The 22324-nt window shown below is 38.6% G+C and overlaps 2 protein-coding genes across 2 annotated transcripts; both read left to right on the forward strand.

Moving 5' to 3' along the window:
- The first annotated feature begins 3434 nt into the window (after window positions 1-3434).
- On the forward strand, window positions 3435-7998 carry LOC111327871 (protein SLC31A2-like). The gene is made up of 4 exons (XM_088755741.1): window positions 3435-3578; window positions 3776-3845; window positions 6418-6574; window positions 7013-7998. Exons 2-4 carry the CDS (start codon window positions 3776-3778, stop codon window positions 7254-7256), a joined length of 471 nt encoding a protein of 156 aa, XP_088611867.1. The 5' UTR covers window positions 3435-3578; the 3' UTR covers window positions 7257-7998.
- Window positions 7999-8814: 816 nt separating this feature from the next.
- Window positions 8815-22071, forward strand: LOC111327814 (uncharacterized). Its single transcript, XM_022932097.2, has 17 exons — window positions 8815-8977; window positions 10417-10673; window positions 11033-11312; window positions 11550-11833; window positions 12172-12339; window positions 12735-12778; window positions 13453-13565; window positions 14537-14840; window positions 15834-15929; window positions 16704-16742; window positions 16886-16954; window positions 17464-17637; window positions 18046-18168; window positions 18752-19108; window positions 19525-19753; window positions 20339-20628; window positions 20963-22071. The coding sequence occupies exons 1-17, from the start codon at window positions 8861-8863 to the stop codon at window positions 21220-21222; spliced, it is 3204 nt and encodes a 1067-aa protein (XP_022787832.2). The 5' UTR covers window positions 8815-8860; the 3' UTR covers window positions 21223-22071.
- Window positions 22072-22324: the final 253 nt, after the last annotated feature.

The raw sequence follows: 22324 nt of genomic DNA on the forward strand, positions 1-22324 counted from the left end.
AAATAAAGGGAAAATGTATTCATTGATGAATTAGCTTGAATACAATCTCTGAAAGTTCACTTTAAAAAGTTGAAAGTGCAGTTGTAAAAGATATTAACTGTCCGCTGCATGCTAGATTGCTTGATACTTAGCTCATTTAGAATATGCTCTTCCTGAGAGGCTGTGAGAAGTGTTTGCGGTGCACTCTCAGCTACAGGAATCGAAGAGGTTGCCGTAATGGTTGTTACGGTCTTCTTGTTGTTCAACGATTCTGATGATTTTTACACACAAGAGCGATCACAAGAGCGACCACAAGAGCGACCACAAGAGCGACCACAAGAGCGACCACAAGAGCGACCACAAGAGCGACCACAAGAGCGTGGTTACTACTGCGCATGAGCAGAATATTATTTGCAGCAAAAACGGAGTTAGACGGTAGTACGCATGAGCAGACCATTATTTGTAGGCCACGTGGTGGGCTCCCAGCCAATGAAAATGGGGGAAAAATCCATCGAATGATAATGGCGATAAAAGGACACGTGCCTCGTGTCTGGTGTCACCTCAGACAGTTATGCCAGGATTCTTGTTTTTGCACCTCTGATAACTAATGAACGGTACTTAAGAACAGATCAGCAGTTTTTCTTTACTTTTTTTGGGGAGGAAGGGTGGGTGGGAAAGGGGATGTTAATCATGATAACGAGAAAGGTACTGCATAAATTATTGTGTTGAAACGAAGCGCGATAATCTCTTTATTGAGGATTCGCGACGGCTGATAAGGTAATATTGCTTAGATGTAGTATACAAAATTTGATATTTCGGCGAGATTCACGTAACATATGTAAGCCATGTTTCTCTAGTTCTCTGGTTAATAAAACGTCTTGAGCATTGAAAGTACTCCTTGGAGAGAAACCTGTGGAATCCTGCCCTAAATTTGTCTAGTAAGACTTGTTTTCAAGAAGGAAAAAAAATATCAGGGAAATTTTGCCCTAAGAAAACTAATCAAAACCATACCAAAATCCTCGAACATGATTGGTTATAAGTTAAGTTAAGTTTTTATTTAATGTGGCACCACACGTAGCTACAAGCTACTTTCCAGGAGGCCCATAATAAACAACAGAAATAAATAATTCAAATTGAACATAAATTGTTAAAAATCCCAACTGGCTGGGGGTAAACCAGTTGGCTATTTACAAGCGTGGCCAAGGATTTGAACTCGGAGCTACCGTGAAACAAATCCAGATAGTGGTCAGCCGGCGGGACTCGAACCCAGGAGCAGCGGATTACGAGTCCGACGCGCTGGCCACGCTGCCTCCTTATATCACCAGCCCCATGTGAGCAGTATACGTGGCATGCTTGTAACTGGACAACATCGTTGGAAGCTTCATGCCTGTGTACTTGGACAGTACATATGCGCGTTATGTGCGGCCGCTGTTGGTGCGCGTTTCGCCGAGTTATTTATGTTATTTTTTTTGTGTAGAAAGGTATAACCGAGGACTAGTATGTTTCTCTAATTTTGTCAAAGTTTTGATTCATTGGTAACAGGATTTCGCTTCGTTCAATTCTAGATCTGTTAATCATACTCGCGGTTGTCTGATTTTGTAAATCGATCACTACCCGTATGAATACAAACCGAGTTGGACTCCACTCAGTCCTATTATCGTAATATACAATGACCTGAAATAATATTAATTCATGGTGTTTTGCTCGTTTCACTGTAGTATTGGGTACCGAGATATCTTTAGAAGTTCTAACTAAAGAGTAGATGGCTATGAGTTGACTTTTATAGGATATTTTTTCTGTTGTGCGCTTTATCGGCAATACTCAAGTGGGAGCCGAAAGATAGGGACCCTCTAAATCCAAAATTCCGACTGAATTCTCCGACAACGAATGAAAACAATAACATTTCATTCAGTATTGCTGCAGTTGCTTTTTCCTTTGTCAATTACGGCTTCCTGTTTTCGTGTTATAACAGTAGCCTCGTTGCGAATGGGAACCATAAATTGGCATATGACGTGCGATATTTTTTGCGACTTATTTACAACACGGAAGTAAATTTGTGATGTCGGTATTTCACTTAGTAACGGAACTTGATCTGGAAAACTTAACTGATATGACCCACTTATATCATATACTTAATCTTCCCTTTTAGGAATGTTCCTTTCGGCGAAAACATCCACTTCTTTCAGTTGGTTCGGTAGTATCAGAAGGTACATTGACGCATTTTGTCCTTTGGTAGCGTTATATTTCCTCTCGCTGGTATAGAAGGTAGGCCTTCAGTCAAGATGTGGCTTTCAATATTTTTTTTAACTGATCTATTTTCCTTTGCCTCGATCAGTTTCGAGACAACGGAAATAGATCAGCTTCGTTTCCTTCTCTGAAGATGATGAAGTTCTCACTGGCAAATCGTGTTTTGCGATCAGAGGAGTGCACGAAGCCTTGTAAACCAAATTTACATCTTTTCCAGTTCAGCTTGTTTGTTTCTTTCATCGTAGTTCCCAGTAGAAAAAATAGAGTGACATGAACAAAGCCAAAAATAAAAACAAAAGCTTCTTAGTATTCCTTTTGAATGTACAGTGAGAATGCGTGATGGTCAGTTGTTGAGAATCATGACAGAAATTCGGCCAAACAAAGAAAGGAAGTTTTTTTTTTTATCTGTGTAAGGCACCAGCCATTATGTTTACTGTTTTTTTACTGCCTGCAGGCGTCATCTAAAGATATCGTCCGGGCTGATTTACAAGCTCTGAAAAGCATTTATATTGATAAGGAATTTGACCGAAAATATCTCTCCTACCCCAGTGGGAGCTTATGGGCAGGAGAGGTAGAAAATAGATAATTTTCAGAGGAAACGAAACTATTCATGAGAAGACACACAGAGTTTGTACTGTAAGTATCTCGGAGAGCTCCATACAATTCCTTATAATAAAATTATTAGGAATTGTATATGGAGCTTTTTCAGCATTAGTCGAGGCGCGGTGGGTGTTGTCACATATGATTCTCGCAAGGATCATACGTGACAACACCCGCCGTGCCACGACTAACGCTAAAAAAGCTCCATACAATTCCTTATAATAAAATTATAAGTAAGGAGCTCTCTGCGATACTTACAGTGCAAGCCCTGTGTGTCTTCTCATGTTAGGGACAAGAAAAGCGAATTGATCGAATCAAAAACTTTTCGCCATGCACTTCCTTGTAGCAACCTGCAATATTTACCCCGTGACGATCCCAGAAATCTTCGAGCAAACACAAGGATCCGATTACTGTGAACGCATTCATTCAGAATTACCTTCAAAGGAAATTTAAAAACTCTTGTTTTAATAACGAAAATGAGTTTGCATTTTCGAGTTAATCCGATCTCATGCCGAGCGTTTTAGTGACAACGTTCATTCTGATAACTGACAGGAAAACTAAGCTTGTTTAGCCGGCATAAATTTACTAACGTTCTATCAAATAAAACTTGTAACTCGAGTGCCACTGACGTGTGACTTGTAAATATAACAGACGAATTGGCAAATTTACAAAACCTTGATTGACCTAAGTCGTGATACCGAGGGGAAACCTAAAAGCAATTGCTTTTCAGAGTGCACAACAACCCAAAAGAGGTAAGAACAAGGAAAAAAGGAATGTAAAATGGTCCAAGATGGAAGTAATACGCATTGAAAATGAATAGTCTGAAAAATTGAGGATTATAGATGCCGTAACAAAGCATTTTCATACATGGACGAACAGAAAAGCGCAGCTAAAAGCGTGGTGTCAAGTATAATTTCTGTAATAAAGCTATCTGCTTCTGACCTTTCAGATGTATTTCACGACCGAGCTTCGTCAAATGCCCATAATTTTTGAACAATGGAGAGTTACGACGATATCAGGTTAGTAAACCATTTATGTATTATTAGTTAATTCAGTTAAGATTGTTTTCTAAATAAGTAATTTGTTAAGTAGTCTTGAGGACTACGATGTTAATGTATTAGTTTTTTTCGTTTTTGGCTTTTGCCGTTTTTGCGCAGTCATATATGTTGTGATTTTGCAGATGTGTACACACTCTGAAATAAATTTTGTAGGGTCCAACTGAGAGAACAACGGATATTGGTAGTTTTGGCAATAAAACTGACGGAATTCCTTTACGCATCCGTCTCGCCAAATGGACCCGCAAAAGTGTGTTTTAGTATCGCTTTCACGAAGATCGCAATATACTTATGCAGTGTATTGCAAACACCGCTTTATCATCCAAAATGTATTAACCATGTGGCTAAGCATCCACAAACCACCATCAGTTAAGCGTAAGTGGCAGTTTATGGAAGCTTTCCCGACACAAAAAGATTCGCCTTTAAGAATGCGAAACTTGAGAAAATCGCTGATTATGTAAATATGTGGGAAAAAAGCCGTGGGGTCTTATCGTTCATGATTCGTGCTTTTTAGGTGCAGTGTTTTCGCAAGCATAATACAAGTATCGTAATGGAACATCCGGCCCAAACGCTGAATCATGCAATAACATATATTTATTACTAGTTTAGCCAATTTTATACGCCCCGAGCTTTCAACACTAACAATCGCATAGGTCATCCGTGGGAAAGTCTCGTCGCACGCGAAAGTGGAACACATTGTATGTTACCAGATTCTGATCAGCTCTCATATGCTTCACGTATATACACAAGATAATAAAACTTTCCGGAGCTTCATCTCTTCAGCTCTTCTTTAAATTGAACAGAGATTTTCAGTCCAACTCAGAAATGCTGTTAGCTAATTAACTGTAAGATATATATTAAGGTAAGAAATCTTTTGAACGAAATTGAACAATCACTAAGCATCTCACCAGGCTGCATTTCAGGAAAGCAGCCCTTTTCGTTGAATTCAATTAGTAAATGATTATATAAATGCAGAGGTTATGTTTCCTGTTCCATCTAGTATTTAGAGAGAAAGAATGATTGAGAAAGAAGCATTTCTGTGGTCTCGTAAACAAAAGTAGTTTAACAGTAGTCCGGTGATGGGTAATTACAAGACGTTTTAAATGGCCTTGTGTTGGGTCTTATCGTGTGATTCTGTCCAAAATTCACGTTATCGCTCTCCCAAAGCAGATCTCTATTTCATATCATTACCAGAAATCGGAGACATCGATCATATTTCACCTCACCAAGCCTTTAAGGATTGCGGAGAAACGAATACAAAGAAATGTATAGGATAAAAAATATATATCCGAATTACTTACCTGTAAAAGAGGATGACCATCTTCCATCGCTCTTAAATCAAAGAGGACATCCTTGTGATACTAAAAATATTGTCTGGTGGTTGATTTTTAAAAGAAAAGTTTGGACAAATGATGATTCAAGATTTGACGTAAAAGAAACCCAAAATGTCTCCTAGTTCGGTAGGGACAAGTACCGTGAGCGAATGATATTGAAAGGATATAAAGAATCTAGAGAAAATGAGTTAAGCATTCTCGCCTACTATCTTATTTTTCTCTTGCTTAACAAACAAGGAAGGACGAGAGGTTTTGATGGTTCATATTCGGGCTTTCCTTCAACATTGATCGATTCTGTCAGTTTCATTGGGATTGTCCACGATCGTTTGAGTTTTAATGCATTTCGTACAAGTGGGGTAAAAATGGGTGATCTACTTAAGAAAGTCTTATTGTTGAGAAAGTTCCAGTGTTTAAAAGTGGCCGGATGCATGTGTTCGGACAAGAAGATATGTCGAAGATCACCGAGGGACAACTCGGCCAGGGACAAAATGGTTGAAATAAACTTACAATTGCAAAAAGAAATCGGCGCTGACCTGTTTTTCAACAGCTTATGGGAAACAACACGCAATTGTAAGCGATCGAGAGCGTGCGTGGGAAGACCAGAGCTCTTGAGCAGGACGGATGCTTCAAATTGGATCAAGACCGGACACATGTCCTTTAGTTTAGCAGAAACAGAGATATTTTAGTTCGGACACTATAATTAGATTTCTAAAGCGATTTCCAAATCACGACTTTTCCTTAGATAGTCTGTTAATGTCAACCTGAGCAAGTAAGGAATCTTGCCGTTTCAATTAACGCACAAAATTAGCCTATATCCGATTAAAAATAAACAATTGAATAAATTAATGAGAAAGGGCCTAAAAAAAAAAAATGAACATGAAAACTCCCCAATTTTTTATGATAATATGATTCTGCCTCTTGTACATTTTCTTCAAATTACGCACTTGATTTATCAATGTTAGTGCTTTAATTTCGATAAGTTGCTTAAACTGTTTTTCTTTGTAACTTACTTCTGAAAAGCGTAATTTGGGAACTGTGATAAGAGAATTACTGTCTTGCCAAACTTGCCGTAAAGTTTAAGCCGCAGAAAATCAATGTGAATCACGAGAAGAAGGACTGACCCAGAAGTAAATATCAAAATATCACATTTTATCCCGGACATTTTCAGTTTACACAACCAAAGAATATTCTTATATTTGCAGGTGTTAGTGGCTCTATAGTAGCAGTTCTGGCGCTGGCTGTGCTCTACGAATGTACAATAGGATTACACGTGTATCTACGATCACGCCTTAAAAACCAGAAAGAAAGACGACGAGATGATGTTAAGATGAAAAATAGGATTCATTCTGAATATACTAGGTAAGGTTTTCGTTAATTCAACTTACTAGGAGATTGGTCGGTTACTCAGCGCCCTATTGAAAAAATCAGAAGTTATTTGTATAAGATATAACATTTCTTTCCGATATTCGCATAGCAAATAAACCTGTAAAATCTCTACAAATTTTTAATGAAACATCCTGAAAAAAAACCATACACAAACAGACAAAAAAAAAAAAAAAAACAGGAACGAAGCCAATCAAAAAAGGGCAAGTTTAGATTATCAGCAGTTGTGATGTGAACATAACCTGACTTACCGCTGACCTAAACTTTCCTTTTCAACATTTTTATGCACAAAATCGTCTCCCGTTGGAATTTTTTTTTCTGACAGAGCCTTTTGAACATTTACATGGTCATCAAATTATTGCAGAAATACGTTCTGTTTTTCTTTCTTGTAAACCAAAAACATTTAACTTTCAGGTCAGAAACATTCACTCAGTTTTTAAAGACGTGTCTTTTTTCGGCCGAGCTTTTCTTCGCATATTTCCTGATGTTGATCACTATGACATACAACACGTGGCTGTTCAGCGCTGTTGTGATTGGTCGAGGGTTGGGCTTTTATCTGGTGACACCGCTGATCACCTCATACGTTGACAGAGAGGAGACTGATGACTTCATCGACATCTCGATGGATTCGCTGTCCACAAGACATCAGCAATTGTAAAACCAGCTCAAACATCATGAACTGCAAAGCTATCTATTTAGCTATCTTGTCCATTATGCCTCCTGGCATATAGAGCAGCAGCAAAAGCTCTCCACTCCCGTCTGTCTTGTCTTTCTTGAACTGCAAAGCAGAATACAAATATTCTATTCGTGCAATTTAACGAAGGTGGATAGATAGATAGATAGATAGATAGATAGATAGATAGATAGATACTATACTTTATTATAAACACCTTGCAGCCATAGGCTGAATTACGGAATATTTACAAATACAGATGATAAAAAGGAGGTTTAAAAATATTACAACTTCGTCGTTAAGAAAGAAGGAAAATTGTCTACATCTTATAATTATGGCTAAAAATAAAACTGTTCTTCAAGCGCTCGGTTTTGCATATGGGGAGAGTGAAATCACTTTTGCGCCTCAGTGCGTATCTACAACTCTTCCTTTGGGGAAGGAGGCTGTGGAGTCTATGGGTGGGGTTAGTGACTATCTCATCAAACAGATTGGTTGAAATTTTTTCCCTCCTCACGTGAAGTTTCGGTAGGCCAGCTGTTTCTAGTGCTACACTATATGACAGGTCAGGATAGATGATTCTGAGTGCTCTTCTTTGGATCCGTTTCAAATCTTCGCTGATGTAGTTTGGTAGAGAACGGTGGAATACAGGACTTGTGTATTCCAAGACGGGCCTAATACATGTCACATAGAATTGCACAAGGTGTATTATATTAACTAGCTAAGCCGAGTCCCCTTTGTCTGCCGATGAAGTTAAGATTTTCGGTATTTCTTCAGAAATTATTAAACCTGTATGGCTAGTACCAAAACCTTTTTATAACAGTCGCTTCCCTTCCCTTAGACGGACGTTGTGTTAGCCTATAGATTAAGATAGAGGTCTCTATCGGGTAGTCAAGCGAAGAAATCATTGCTCACCTCATTTATCTTCTTTGTGAACTTAGGGACCAGTTATTATTTAGCGCCTGGTCGGGGTGGGGTGGGATGGGGTGGGGTCGAGGGGGAGGAGGGGAATTTTGGGGTTATTAGGGAAACAGAGGGGGATCAGTAGTCGCCAAAAGAGTATAAAGGGGGGACTAAAGAAATTAACTGAGTCGATCGGAAACCCCCCCCCCCCCACCCACTCCTTGGTTATGAATAATGACCTTAGTAGACGACGTAAACAGATCATTCCTCTTGGCTATTTGCCGCCTTCAATACGAGACGTGCAATAACGTTTGGAACGTTTTGAGATGAACCATGGTATCTTAACTGTCCTTGGTCAATTGTCCAGTTTGACGTTATTTTGGCCCAGTGTGTGATGTGTATAAACTTCTTAATTACGCGTTATTGTTGCTGCATGATGCAATTGTTTTGCAGAATGAAAAAACACTCACTAAATGATTGTTTGATTGATTGATTCTTCTGTACTTTAATTAGTTTCTCCATCACTTTTTGTCTTTGGACGTTTTTTCACTCTGTGTAAACAGCACCATTTCTTGGAACAGATAGATGGTTTAAAAATAAACATGAACTAACGAAAAAGAACCTTATATCAGTCAACGCCTTATTGCGCAGCGCGTCAGTTCGTTGCAGCTGCGAAATCATTTGGCAAAATGTTTTCTTCCCTGATCCTGAGTTTTATCGTAGCGACGTTTTTACGTCAGACGATGGCATCGCATTTTCGCGGTGGGATCGTAACCTGGAAGCCGGATGGAAATATTACGAACAAGGTAAACGAAAAAATATTGCACGGGTGAAACTAATCTCAAACGAGGATTGAAAATAAAGACAAAAAAATTGACACCAGAATACTAAGCGTTGTAAATAAGCTTTTTCTCATTTCGTAGTCTACTGTGTTAAGACTTGTTTTATATGGATTCAATATAATTTTGCCGGATTTGTTAATACATAGGTTGAAAAATCTTGAACTTAGGTAAGCGTCGTAAAGGTCGGGACATACCATAAGCATTAGTTTACTGATTGTTTCGAGTGGAGTTACACTATATTTACTTACGGCCAAATATCTGATCCCAATATTTGGTATTGTTCAAGAGCTTTTATCGATCTCCGCTGTTGTAGCATTTTTCCGTTTCATAAATTTTATGGAAAGTTAGAGTAAAAATTCTGAAGAGAGAATCAAGTCTTATTTCTATGAAAGAGACCAAACCTTGAGTGAAAAAAAACTGCTGCTCAGAAAGAAAGATTTTCGGACTTCTCATACCTTCTGATGTTCATTTGATGCAAACGTCGCACTACGTACTTATTCGTTTTCCAATTTCAAAACTCTTAGCTTGGAATTCGGCAACTAGTTTCACGAGAATTTGAAGAATGCGAAGGGCAGGATCAAAGTTGTACTGTATCAATAATAATTAGCAAGAGAACGCATGGCAGCGTATATTTAGCTTTCCCGTTGTTTACCAAAATTTTTGTCCATTGTCTAGAGCGCTCAACCTTCATCGAGTAAAATCGCATTATGTTTTCTCGTGCTCCTATAAATAGAGTAACACTGTATGACATTAGAAATCGGCTTTTTCAGCTAAGGTAAATAATGTATAGCACATTACGCTCTTGTGTTGAATTTCCCCCAAAATTTCATGTCCCATTATGTTTCCATCGTTTGATAGATAGAAAATACCAACGTCAGTTATGTGCATATTTTTCTGTTCGTTGAGGAGAAAAGCAAACAAGTGGTCATAATAAAAGGCCTACAATTCCAAGAGCACTTGAATTCTTACAATTAATGAAAACTTCCGGGTTTTTTCGGAAATCCATTCTAAAGGGTGTTGGAAGTAAACGTTTACTTAAGGAGAGAACTATCTTAACTGATTGTGAAATATAATAATAATGCCTGTCACTTTGGGTTTTATTAACCAAATTTTGACGCAAGAGTAGTTTTGTCAATCTTGTTTGCTAATAATTTTATTTGATAAATGGATCCTTCGAATGTTTTTTCAGCTTTTCACATGGATTAGTTCGCGAAAAACATCAGTGCGATAAAATGTCTTCCTATCAAGTGTTTTTGGAGCATTTTTTCGGTTGCCGTTTTCAACACAATACTTTCAAATCAGGCAACGTTGCTCATTTTAAGAGTGGAGCACTTTAGATTGTTGAAATAATAGCGAAAACATCTATAGTAGACACCAAGTAAGGTGGTTTATTTAATTTCTAGGTGATTTTTAATTTCCGGATGGGTTTCCGAAGATCCTTTTCCAATTCGTACTACTGTGACAATTCAGTGGTTGCCAACCAGGGCATCGTGGGAGGAGGAGAGAGCTGGAGGGCACATCACGACAAAAGATATTATTCAAGAATGAGAGTGGCAGATACAGGATATCACTGCACAGACTTTAGTGTCCAAGAGGACTGGACACAAGGTGAAAACAGTTTTGAGTACACTTTCCCGGATGAAGGACCCTGGCTCATAAGGCGAGTTAAAACAAGTTATTATTTTGCTTTTAGACCTTTCATTTCTTTTCCTTTAGTATGCAGTTTTGTAATCTCTGAGCAAAATTCTGGTCTTGGTTGCCCTTCAAGCTCACTTGAAGAGAAATTCACGTGTACATGAACGACATCACACGCAGGTAGACTATCTTCTACAGTCATAACATATCATCATATCCAAATAACTAACTAATTTTAAAAAATAGATAAATAAAGTTGTTGCACTCCCCCTGGATGGAACTAAAATTCGCTTGTGATGCTAGAGGTGATAATGTGGCAAAAATAAAATGTAAATGTTATTGTTTGTTTTTTTTTTTGTTTTTGTTTTTTATTTTTGTATTCAGTTACTCAAGCTGCTGTTGGATTTCGCTCACAAACGGGGGAGGCAATTGGTTTCTCTCGACCACTGCCAACCTGACCGTGCGGCCAGATATCGGCAAAATCAACTCCTCTCCAATCTCAGCATTATCTCCCATCGTGCGACACCAGCAAGGCTGTCCGAAAACGATCACTATTCCTGCTGAGGACCCAGATGGTGATAAAGTCCGTTGTCGATGGTCAAATGATTCTCAGAGAGAGTGCGGTGGTGTTTGTCATAGTTTTAAAAGTGGAGCACTGGACGAGGTACCTCAAAAATTAAAAAGCGTAATCAGAGTCACGAAGCTTTTTTGTGCCCTGTTTAATTCATAGATTTCTCTTTACCATCCTTAAAGATACTGCGAGTCAAATAAATACCAACGCCTCAATGTATTAACCATGATATTTTATGTCTTAACGCTTGGCTATACGCCCATATGAGTGTAAACAAATCCCTCAGTTCGTTAAGTTTGTTAAAATTTCTTTCTGTTTCATTGTGCAAAGGAAAAATGCACTCTGAGTCTCTACAGCAATGCTGCTCTTGGTTGGCATGCAGTAGCCATCACCCTAGAGGACTTCCCAGCCTCGACTACAAATTTCCAAAGCGCCACTCCTTTCAGTCAGGTGGGCCTTCAGTTTCTTGTTTACGTGAGTCCATCTTCCGGTCCGTGCAACAGGGCCCCAGTCCTTATCGGCCAAAGCCCAAATGATGGTTCGTGTGAAGAAGTGTCAAATGGTAATACGTTTTCTTGCACTATTGAAGCAAAACATATCGACTCTTCAAGAAGGTTTGTGTAACTACTCTCAAAATAATACTGAAGGTGAATGACATGCAACAAGAGGCATTTTCATTTTAGGTGAACTCATCACACCTATTCTTCTCATTTCGTTGGCTGAGATTATCTTGATTTACAAAGATAAGTAAAATATAAAAATTAATGAGACATTGATATGCTATGCCCATGCTTAAACACGCTGCTTTAAGTTTAGAAGAACAGAAGGTTCAAGGTATTGAGACTTGATGCTTGAATTTCTTGAGATAGCTGTAGCAAAACAGATGTTATACAATTTTTTTAGATTGTAGTATTGCCCATTCAAGAACTCCTAAACTTAACTTTTTTTCTAGAATTTCCGAGATCATTACCGTCACACCACTTTACATGGTTATTTCCTCCCTCCTGAACTACACTGATCAAATAGGGGACACTGTCTATTACAAAAACGTATCATGGAATCCGCGGTTATCACAGAAAGGAAGACACATATTTTGTTTCAAAGCAATGGATAACTATGGGTTAGTTGGCAAAAATTCACTTTTACAACTTAATCAAGAAATAAGCAGCATTAAGGCTATTTAAAATGATCTCCCGTATCATCTCCAAACCCAGTAATTGAACAGAACGGTTATATCCTACGAAGGTAGACTTTTAGTCGTCTTCAAAACGCGTTTAATTTCATGAAACAATTTTCTTAATTTGACAAGTAAGGAAATTGTTTTTTGTTTGTGTGTTTGTTTCGTTTTTTGTTGTTGTTCCTTCTTACGAAGCCAGTCGTGTATTGAGTTGTAATAGAACTCTGCTATGCACATAATTATGGCATTAATAATAATAATAATAATAATATTATCATTACTTCAATAAACATCATTAGCAAGTCTTCAACTGATGTCTTCGCTACTTCACTTTTCAGAATTGAAACCGAGGAGAGATGCATCACACTACTAGTGGGATCAAGTGAGGGATTTTTTTCGATCTCTTTACTCATTGTCCAAATTAAGTTCATTACCACCTTATTTATGGAATTTTTCTTAGAATATAGCTACATTGTATTGTCATGGGATCGGATAATGCCACAATTTATCAAGCTATTATTTTTCAACTGACCGGAGTTTCGATTTTAAAAATAGCGTACAATAGCAGTGGCGGATCCAGACCTTGAGCTAAGAGGGAAGGGGGGGGGGGCTGGGCCCCTATGCCCCTCCCCTAGATTCGCCACTGAGTAGTAAGAGCTGGCATGGAAGCTGTCGCATTATCTAATTTACTGATTTGAATCTTATTTCTATCGAGCTTCTTGAAGGCAGCATGGTCGAGTGGTCGGCGTGTCGGACTTGCAATCCACCGCTCCCGGGTTCAAGTCCCACCCTGGCCACTACTTGGATTTGTTTCACGGTAGCCCCGAGTATCAAATCTTCGGCCATGCTTGTAATATAGCCAACTGGTTTGCCTTTGGCCAGTTGGGATTCTTAACAACGTTATTTTCAATTTGAATAATTTGTTTAAGTTGTTTCGTGGAAAACCTGTAAACTAGCTTCTAGCTAAGTGTTTCTCCACGCTAAAAATTATTATTATTATTATTATTATTATTGTTATTATTATGCAAACCAATTTTGATTTTCATGAATCATTAGACAACACTCCGAGTCCGTTGTTGTATTCTCGTACACCTGTGGTTCCTCAGTTAACTTGGTCGAGGCCAGAGTGGTTTGGATTTGTGAACTTCAACATAACTTTTGACCAACAGGTAATGCGGAGTTAATGAGCCATTGGTGATTATCCCTTGAAAGACCACTTTGGTTCGTGACTTGCGAAACAAGACGCCCGTTCTCCAGTGGAATTATTCACAACGCTGAATAATCAAATTATTCAGCGTTGTGAATAATTTGATTCTCTTGCGAAAAAGCCCAGAATATCTCATGAAAATCTACAAAATAAGAAAATGATCTTTCAGGCAAGCTATAATCGGGGAGATTTCAAAACAAGAAGCTTGAAAAAAATTTAGGCTTCGAAGGGACTCAAACCCGTGCCGCCTAGATATCAATCAAGCTCTATTGACCAACTGAGTGCTTGCTAAAAATCCACATTTAAGGGATGAAGAAAATTCCTTTGGATTTTTTTGTCCTAGTGTATCAATCTGATACCAAATGAAGGAATTAAATCAAGTTTTTATCCGCGGATAACGACGTACAAATGACAAAATACGATCCTCAGGTGAACTTAATTGAAGAAATAGTGGACATTTGTTTTCATCCATAGGTCGAAACATGATCTGTTTCATTTATTTTTGCTCAAGAGTTGTCCATGTGTGACATCTGTCCAATATCATGAAAACGCATATCAGGAGTCATGTAGGCCTGTTGAGTTGAACGTGAATTTTATGGTGTCGGCCAACTAAAGATGGTACACGTCTATGACATGAAGGAGGCCATTAGCTGATAGTAATTTTATATGAGTCCGCTATACAACAAAATGAAAGCGGGCCAACAGTGAGGAAGCATCTTGAGTTAAGCTTGGATTTTAACCTCTAAATAAGTATGTAGACTTAATTTAACTAGAGTAAGATAAGAAAATAATTAAAACTGATGAATTCATAGCCCTCAGATTAAATGGAAACTCTAAGCTTAAAACAAAGCATTACTTTTGTGAATGCGCCGTCCAAGAAAAGGATTGTTTTCAAACCCTGACAAAGTGAGATAACTGTTTCTATATAAACAGATCAAGAGGCCAAGACACTCCAAGTTTGTACGGATCGTCGTAGAGGGTCACGTGATTTACAAGCTTGACACGCGTTCTTCGAGCGACGTTACCTTCGACCAATTCACCCTAACGTTCCGCCTACCTCAACGTGTTCTCAGTATGCAAGGTAACTACTCTATTACAATGGACCGTGGTGTTGTGGTGGGTGTCGGATGTACATCGGATGGTCCGCCTTCCCCAGGAATCAGTTCCTTCAAAAGCTGGCGTTTCGAAATTGGTGTTTGTTCCAAGGGAACCTATTTGAATACCCTCAGTTGCAAAGGTAAGAATTGCTTTGTTGTTGCCAACATTTACCGCATTGAATATCGCTCTCTGATTTAGCGTGTTGCATCGAAATTTCAAGAAAGCTGCGTAGTTCTTGTTTATGCTCTAAACTGTATTGAAACATAAATATGTTTGAAAAGCTTTTTGTGAAGAGTGACAATTTCAGTGTTACCTAAGTGACCTATTTTACAACCACGCTATTTTTTCTATTGATTTCCCTATTTTAACTACTTAAAATTTGACAATCGGTTGCAATTCAAGGCATCTTAAAGCAGGGTCGGTAAATAGTAACATCCGAGAATCGCAAGTGCTCGAGGCCCTTGTTTTGCAAATTCAAGAACGATATTAACCAAAAGCTTTACTGTCGCTTTACTCAGGTTAGTGTAAGATATCATTAATGTCAAAAACATGATGCGTAGAAATTTCGATTCCCTTTTGCTTCCCTTTGATTGCTTCAGTGGCGGATCCAGGGGGAGTGTCCGGGGGGTTCCGGACCCCCCCTATCAGACCTGACACTAACAACTTTATAATGTGCAACCGCGACTGGTGGAAGGGGGGTGTGGGGAGTGTGGGAGAGAAGTAATTTGCCTCAAAAGAGTCCAACAGTCCTTTCTGAACCAAAGTTTGGACACCCCCAATAAAAAATTCCTGGATCCGCCCCTGTGCTTTTTGTTAGTTTCTCCATTACAATATTTTCTAACAACGATTCCGCTATATAGACTTTCGTCGGTCATGATGTTAACTCAAGGCTACTCTAGTCTACTCTCAGCTATGCCGGGGTGAAAATGCCAGTATCAAGAACTTTGGTTCTTGATTCGAGATCCCGCTAGTCTTTGTGACTCGTCGCAAAGACTAGCGGGATTTCGAGATCAATTCAGATTTGCGAGACCCATGATTTTTTTAAGGTATCATTCACCAAACCTCAAACTTTAAGACTAAAACGCGTGAGCCGCCTATACAAATTGTAAATTTCCTTTTACCATGAATCTAGACGTGGATGAATGCTCTACGCCACTTTCCATTCTGAGCCGGAAGAAAAGAAGTCATTATTGGTATTACAGAAGTTACCAAGTATCTTCTTCACGAGGTGAATGCATATTTCTGTATCCTACCAACAGCATGCATTGATTCAGGCTAAAAAAAATTCAAGGGAGATGTGCGTTTATTCAATGCTGCAGCACACCAGATATGAATCATTACTAAGAATTAGTGTAATTGCTTAGGTGATTATGGAAATGTGCGCTTTCATTGGTCGAGGATTACGTCATACCTCGCCATATTCATCTCGTACAAGGTGATTATAGCAGGTACGCTAGATTTTAAAATGGCTGCCTCGCGTTTTGTCAGTGTTACCTGATAAAGAATAGTCAATTCCGAAGACTACAAAAGATGCTATTTAGTTTGGAGTAACACTTTTCAAAAGAAAGATATGGAGTTTTTGTTGATTAAATTAAATTAACCAATCAAATTCTAATGGAAACTGGCCCTTTATCTCGATTGAGACGAATAATCAAAATGGTTTCAACATCAAAACGGATAATTAGAACATAATTCGAAAGCACCTTACATTACCTGCCGGGGATTATTCAACGATATTCACTGAACCTTCGGCGAACAATTGTTAAATAGTGGTTTTTATTTTCCTTGTCTGCGTCATTTTATCTGCGAATGGCGGCAGCACTGCACGATTCAGCACAGCCAGCTAGCTTTGGTCAGGGTCTGGCCAAGCTGAAAGATTAATATATTGCCGTTAAATGACTTGCTTGTAATTATGAACAATGTACCAATTCATTTTACCAACGTGAACATATTTAAGTCGGGTGACTGGAACTAACATGAAGTCTCGTCTGTTTGTTGTTAGGCATCACTTCAGCTGTCACCGCCATTTTACCTACACCAGGTATGGGATCCAAATGTGCCCCTTTTTTTCACTTTGTCATTGTATTTGTTATTCTATCTAATTCACAAAAAAATCAATTTATCAGCGTGTCATTTATTTTTGTAGCAAATTTCATTTCGTTGTTCTTATTATTCTTATTTCAGTTTCTTTGCGAGCTACTCCAGCCATTTATTCTCCTTCCATTTTACAAACATCTCCACACACAAGTGCAAGTAAGTGTTTTAAATAGTTCATAGAGGGGACTACTCCAAGAAAAAAATACACGGAAAAGAGAAAAACAACAGTTCTTTAGTTTATATTGTGCGCAATCTTCTGCTTTTTTCTGTTCAAACGTTGTGAGTGGATAAATTAATAGGAAGTCTCTACTAGTCAGTAACTAGGATGTGATTGAAATGCTTGAATTTTGTCCTTTGTCAGCTCTAGAAACCTAAAGAAAAATAAATCAAGAAGTCTATCGGGTTTCGTAACTACTAGATTTAATTGGCTTTGCTGTTCATATAATCTATCCCCAACAATTGAATATCATCATCAACAAGGATCCTGTGTAAAAATTTCAAAAGTGTATTTGCTTAATAAGAATTATTTATCAATTTACGTTTCAACTTACTGCTTGGAAGGTGCATGCTTTCCCTTATTGAGTTCCTTGACCCCAAGCATTTATTTCGAGGAACCAAACACGATAACTTGCACTCTGTTCTTCGTTCTTACGTACTGTTTAAAGACTCGCTAAACATTAAGGCGACAGCTACCTCGATAACACCTGCTGCATCCAGTACACCATTTGTACTACACCTACCTGCCAATTGTCAGCATGACTGTGTTAACACGTGGGGAAGTTATTACTGTACTTGTCGTCAGGGATACAGGTTAGAGGTGGATGGGAGGAATTGTCTGGGTAAGTTAGAGATTTCACTGTACCGCAATAGCTCCCTCTAATAACACATAGAGAAGTAGCCGAATACGCAATGAATCCTTATGTTAAATGAACTTTTTCTATCTTTTGTGCGAGAGATTTGCTATTCACGAATAGAGCTCCATATGTCGTAATCGTTAATGTTTGATCTAGATCTTTTATTGAAATGTTTAAAGAGTCATCATCGTAGGCCGAGATTTTTGGTATTTATCCAGTTTTTAACGTTGTTTTCAGATAATAAATGTGTCTTATCGTTCCCAAGTTCTATATAAGCCACTATTTTTTGTTTTAAATTAGCTGTCCCTTTTATTCTGGTAGAATTTCATAGTATTTTATTTGTAATTTTCATTTAGTTTTCATTTTCCCACGATTATTGATTTTTACCACTAGATATAAATGAATGCGAAACTCAAAATGGCGGCTGCACCCACCAGTGTGTAAATATACCAGGAGGTCACTACTGCAAATGTCCAGAGGGTGTGACGATGGGCTTTGACAACAAGACTTGCCATGGTAAAGAGAAAAAAAACATATTGAAAGGAATATTTTGTGCGAAACATTATTTCAGTTAACGACATAGTTCTCTCTAATACGTTTACAAAATATTCCTTAAGCTAACTACGTAGTTTTCTGTAATACGCTTACACTTGATATCCGTCAAACTACTATCTATTAACCATCAAGGACCTTACGCAAATCAAGACGGCGACAGCAGCGAGAACGCAGGAAACAGCAGCAGGAAAACATCGAATGTTAAGTAGTCTGAGAACATAAGTCCCGAAAGGAATTTTTTTCTAAAAAATACTTAAAATATTTGCCTGGAACTTAAGGAAGCCTTCACATTTTACGTCGTAGAGGAGGTTTGACGCTGTTTAAGATAAAATCTTACCACGAATTTGTGTTCATTTTCGAAATTATCTTTTACGGAGCCTCGCTGTCGTCACAGCGCACGGTCCCTTGCATAAACAAAGGTTGCAAAAAAACAAACAGCAAACAAACAAATAAATAAAACAAAACAAACACAAGAAAAGAGAGAGAAAGAAAACTGACTGACTTTCGCTAAAACTTCTATGGTTAACATTTTCATTTTTTTCAGAACCTGGTATTACGGTGAAATGCACTGGTGAAGCCATGTTTATCTTTCTGGAGAGAAAATCTTTTCAAGGCTTTGATCCAAACAAGCTAGCACTGCTTTACTCGTCATGCCGCGCGTCTTATAATGATTCCCACATATCTTTGCGCACGAGTCTCAACGATTGTGGAACCACGCATAACGAAAGCGAGGACGCGATAACTTTCTACAACGAAGTGCGAAGTGTTCAGTCCTACTCCGGCAACATCATCACTCGGGAACAAAACGTGTCAATTCTTTTCTACTGCAGTTATAGACGTAAGGCCTTGCTACGAAATCCAAGTTTCAAAATCTGGAAGACCCATTTCACAGCTTCGGAAGGTAACCTTTAACAAGGAAATGATCATGTAGTTTCATTTGTTTTTAAAAATAACATCGGCTTTATTATAGAAAGTCAATGCTCAGTTCATCTCCAGTTTATATCCTCCAAGGGGAAGCATTCATTTGATAAATCTTCGGTTCGTCTTTTTGCCAACCCGATGGTACCCTTTCAGCCGTCACATAACAGTGTGATGTGATTTGACGACCTTTATTGCTTTCTGAGATCATACCTGCAAAGACGAAAAAGGGAAAAAACACCGAATGAGCTTTTCATTTTCACTTTTAGTTTTTGCTCAGCTTTTACTGGATTTTCTGTCATTATGCTGCCATTGTTCCTGGCAAAAACCTGGCCGCGTGATTCATAACATTTACAGATCTATCATAGAAGGGCCGCAAATTTCAATTTATTTTCATAGGTGGATATGGTAACTTCACATTCACAATGGATCTATTCAAGACGGGCAGATATCTTACACCGTACAGCTATAATGACTATCCAATCACGGTTCATCTTCGGGATCGCTTGTTTCTTCAGTTAGCGGTCCGTTCATACCAGTCTAACTTGGTTCTCTTTGTCGACACCTGCAAGGCGACCACCACTACTGATCCGTACTCAGTTCCTCAGTATATCTTCTTACAAAGAGGGTAATATCCGCTAGCACTGCAAAACGCTTACTGAAATGCAGGTTAATGCAGGTTCTCCCTCAATGAACGTTTTGGGAGTTACCAACACTAATTGGCGGCGTGAATAATTTCACAATGTTTCTTTGGAATACATTTAAACTTGATAAGAATGTGGTAACTGATGGCGAATATTTGAGTGGTCAATAAACAGCCGTAACTCAAGCCACCGAAAAACGCTTTATTAAGATCGTCTTTGATATATTAAAGTTCACAATTCAAGGCAACCAGGTGGCGGCTTACTACCTGACGCCTATTTACACCTCGTCAGAAGAAAGGGCTGCTAATTAGTGAGCATATTAAAAGAACCCTTGTTGCAACAATTAGATCACCCCTGATGAAGGCAATCGGCAGGAGTGTCGAAACGTTGGGTCGATGAATTGTAATTTCCCGGTTACATTCATTAAATTCTTAAACTAGAGCAAACCATGTCTAAGATCGTTAACTTTCTGTTCGTGGGGTTGTTTTGAAGGTACAAAACTTTAATTATTTAGTGGGTGTCAGAGAAGTCCATCTTCAAATTCAAATAATCCTCTTTGTTGGCTGCAGATGTAAGCTGGATTCAACCCTCAATTATTCGTACTCCATCAGCTCCAAACAGCGTTTTAGTATTCAAGCGTTCCGTTTTATTGAAGACCATCCAGTAGTGCATCTTCACTGTGAAGTTCTGGCTTGCCATCGCAACACTGCCCGCTCCCGCTGCCTTCAGGGATGCTCCCGCTATCGTGGACGGAGAAGCGATCGCGAGGCATATGGTTCTGAGAGTACTAAGGCGTACGACATGTCGTCTGGACCAATCAATTTCAAAAAAGAGTCGAGCGGAACGGAAACGAAAGAAGGTGAGTTAGCGCCATTTATCGATTTGCTTGATTGACCTGGATTAGTTTTGGAGGAAGTGGTGAGTCGCGGGTAACGATTTACTGAATACATATGTGGAAAGTGTAGGTGTCGATAGATATTCCAAACTCCTGTATGAATCGTTGTGATGACCTCGTTAGATTGACCATGGAATCAGCACGAAAGAATTGCTACACTTTCCCATCTCGATACAGGCTACTAAACACCTAAAAAACATCAAATTATTGTACAAGATCCTTACATAATTTGCTGAAGCAATCGTGAATCATTACACATGACCCAACTTACTTGCTTTCTTTTTTTACGTCCATTTAGCTGAAACTCAAAGCAACATGGGCATAATCACAGTAATGGCGGCATCCGGCGGATTTTGTCTCCTTCTTGTTATCAATGTCATTCTGATCAATGTCGTCATCCGAATGAAGAAACAGAACAAAGTCTACGCCATGGAACAGTGTGGCAAAAACTTCAAGCAAGAGAACAACAACCTTGGCTTCACTCAGGATAACGATCTGAACGAGATGGGACACAAGCCAATTATTATGAAACCCGTGCACAGAAACCTCATCTCTTAACTGCGCTATTACTTTGGAGAGGTTGATGCGGAAAAAATGAGCGTTTCCCCGAAGGATTTTAACGCCTTGGACTGATATATGTTAAGGACTGGAATGCTCGTACAAAAATGTGGATTTCCCCCCCCCCCCCCCAAAAAAAAGGGGACTAATTTGAATATAACTAGTGCGTCAGGCTTTTATAGCCCTAAAAAAATTTCCGTCTATTAAAACATCTAAGCAATCTCATGGCAATATTTCCTGATTGATTAAGACTACGAAAACAGCGCAACGGCGTTGTTTAATGCCCTCCTGTGAAACCTAGAGCAGATACATTGACAATTAATTATGTTAGTGTTTTGACTGGAATACCCCTAGTATTGCCAAATCTGCACCTTCGTCCTTCCTTAAACTACGAGCATTCCTGGAGACCCACGGGAAATACTGATTACTTCTTTCCTGTTGGTATTATAACTTGCGCTTGTAGCTGCCAGTGAGTTATTTTGTTAATTTTTTTCCTTTTTCAGATGTATAAACAATTTAGATGTTGCTCTCAAAGTTAAACTTCTGCTTCAGAGCGATAGGCATGGTGTGTTAATTACAGCCACATGTAATTTGGTTGTGCGCGTGTTTTTAATTTGGTCATTTTTTTATTTTTCGTAGAGTTTGACTACAAAACCCACAAAAAACACAGCTTCACAAAATTTATTGATTTCCTGTAGTGTAATGCTATTAGTTTTGGCTAATAATCTTCATCGGAGTGTGTTTCTGTTGTTGTCATCGCCAAGATTATAAACGGGTTTTCTTTTATCTTGAACATATTGTATCTGCTTATACAACGGGCCGAATTAAAGTGTTTGCTTTTTTACAAGATTTTGGGTTATCGTAAGTAAGCTTCAAATCTAACTGAGTGTGAGAACCTTCAAAACTCGACAGTCCATTTCGGTTCTCTCTGGTGATTTCCTAATTCGTCTCTGCTCATGTTTTGATAACGTCAGTAACGGCGCTTGGCAATTTAACATTTACAATTCTTTGTTTGGTTCTTCTGTTGCTACTCTCCGGCTTGCAAGTTCAGAAATTTCACTTTGAATTAGCGAAAAAAATTGGAGAGAAGTCCAGGAAATGG

Source organism: Stylophora pistillata, chromosome 4 (assembly GCF_964205215.1).
Source record: "Stylophora pistillata chromosome 4, jaStyPist1.2, whole genome shotgun sequence".
In the NCBI taxonomy this organism is placed as follows: Eukaryota; Metazoa; Cnidaria; class Anthozoa; order Scleractinia; family Pocilloporidae; genus Stylophora; species Stylophora pistillata.

What these genes read in the sequence shown, in the direction of transcription:
- LOC111327814 (XM_022932097.2), top strand. Translation starts at nt 8,861, where the DNA reads ATGTTTTCTTCCCTGATCCTGAGTTTTATCGTAGCGACGTTTTTACGT. An exon ending in ATCTCCACACACAAGTGCAA is followed by an intron (nt 16,955 to 17,463) that starts GTAAGTGTTTTA and finishes TACTGTTTAAAG; the next exon opens with ACTCGCTAAACATTAAGGCG. An exon ending in GGATGGGAGGAATTGTCTGG is followed by an intron (nt 17,638 to 18,045) that starts GTAAGTTAGAGA and finishes TTTTACCACTAG; the next exon opens with ATATAAATGAATGCGAAACT.
- LOC111327871 (XM_088755741.1), top strand. Translation starts at nt 3,776, where the DNA reads ATGTATTTCACGACCGAGCTTCGTCAAATGCCCATAATTTTTGAACAA. An exon ending in GAGAGTTACGACGATATCAG is followed by an intron (nt 3,846 to 6,417) that starts GTTAGTAAACCA and finishes TTATATTTGCAG; the next exon opens with GTGTTAGTGGCTCTATAGTA. An exon ending in ATTCATTCTGAATATACTAG is followed by an intron (nt 6,575 to 7,012) that starts GTAAGGTTTTCG and finishes TTTAACTTTCAG; the next exon opens with GTCAGAAACATTCACTCAGT.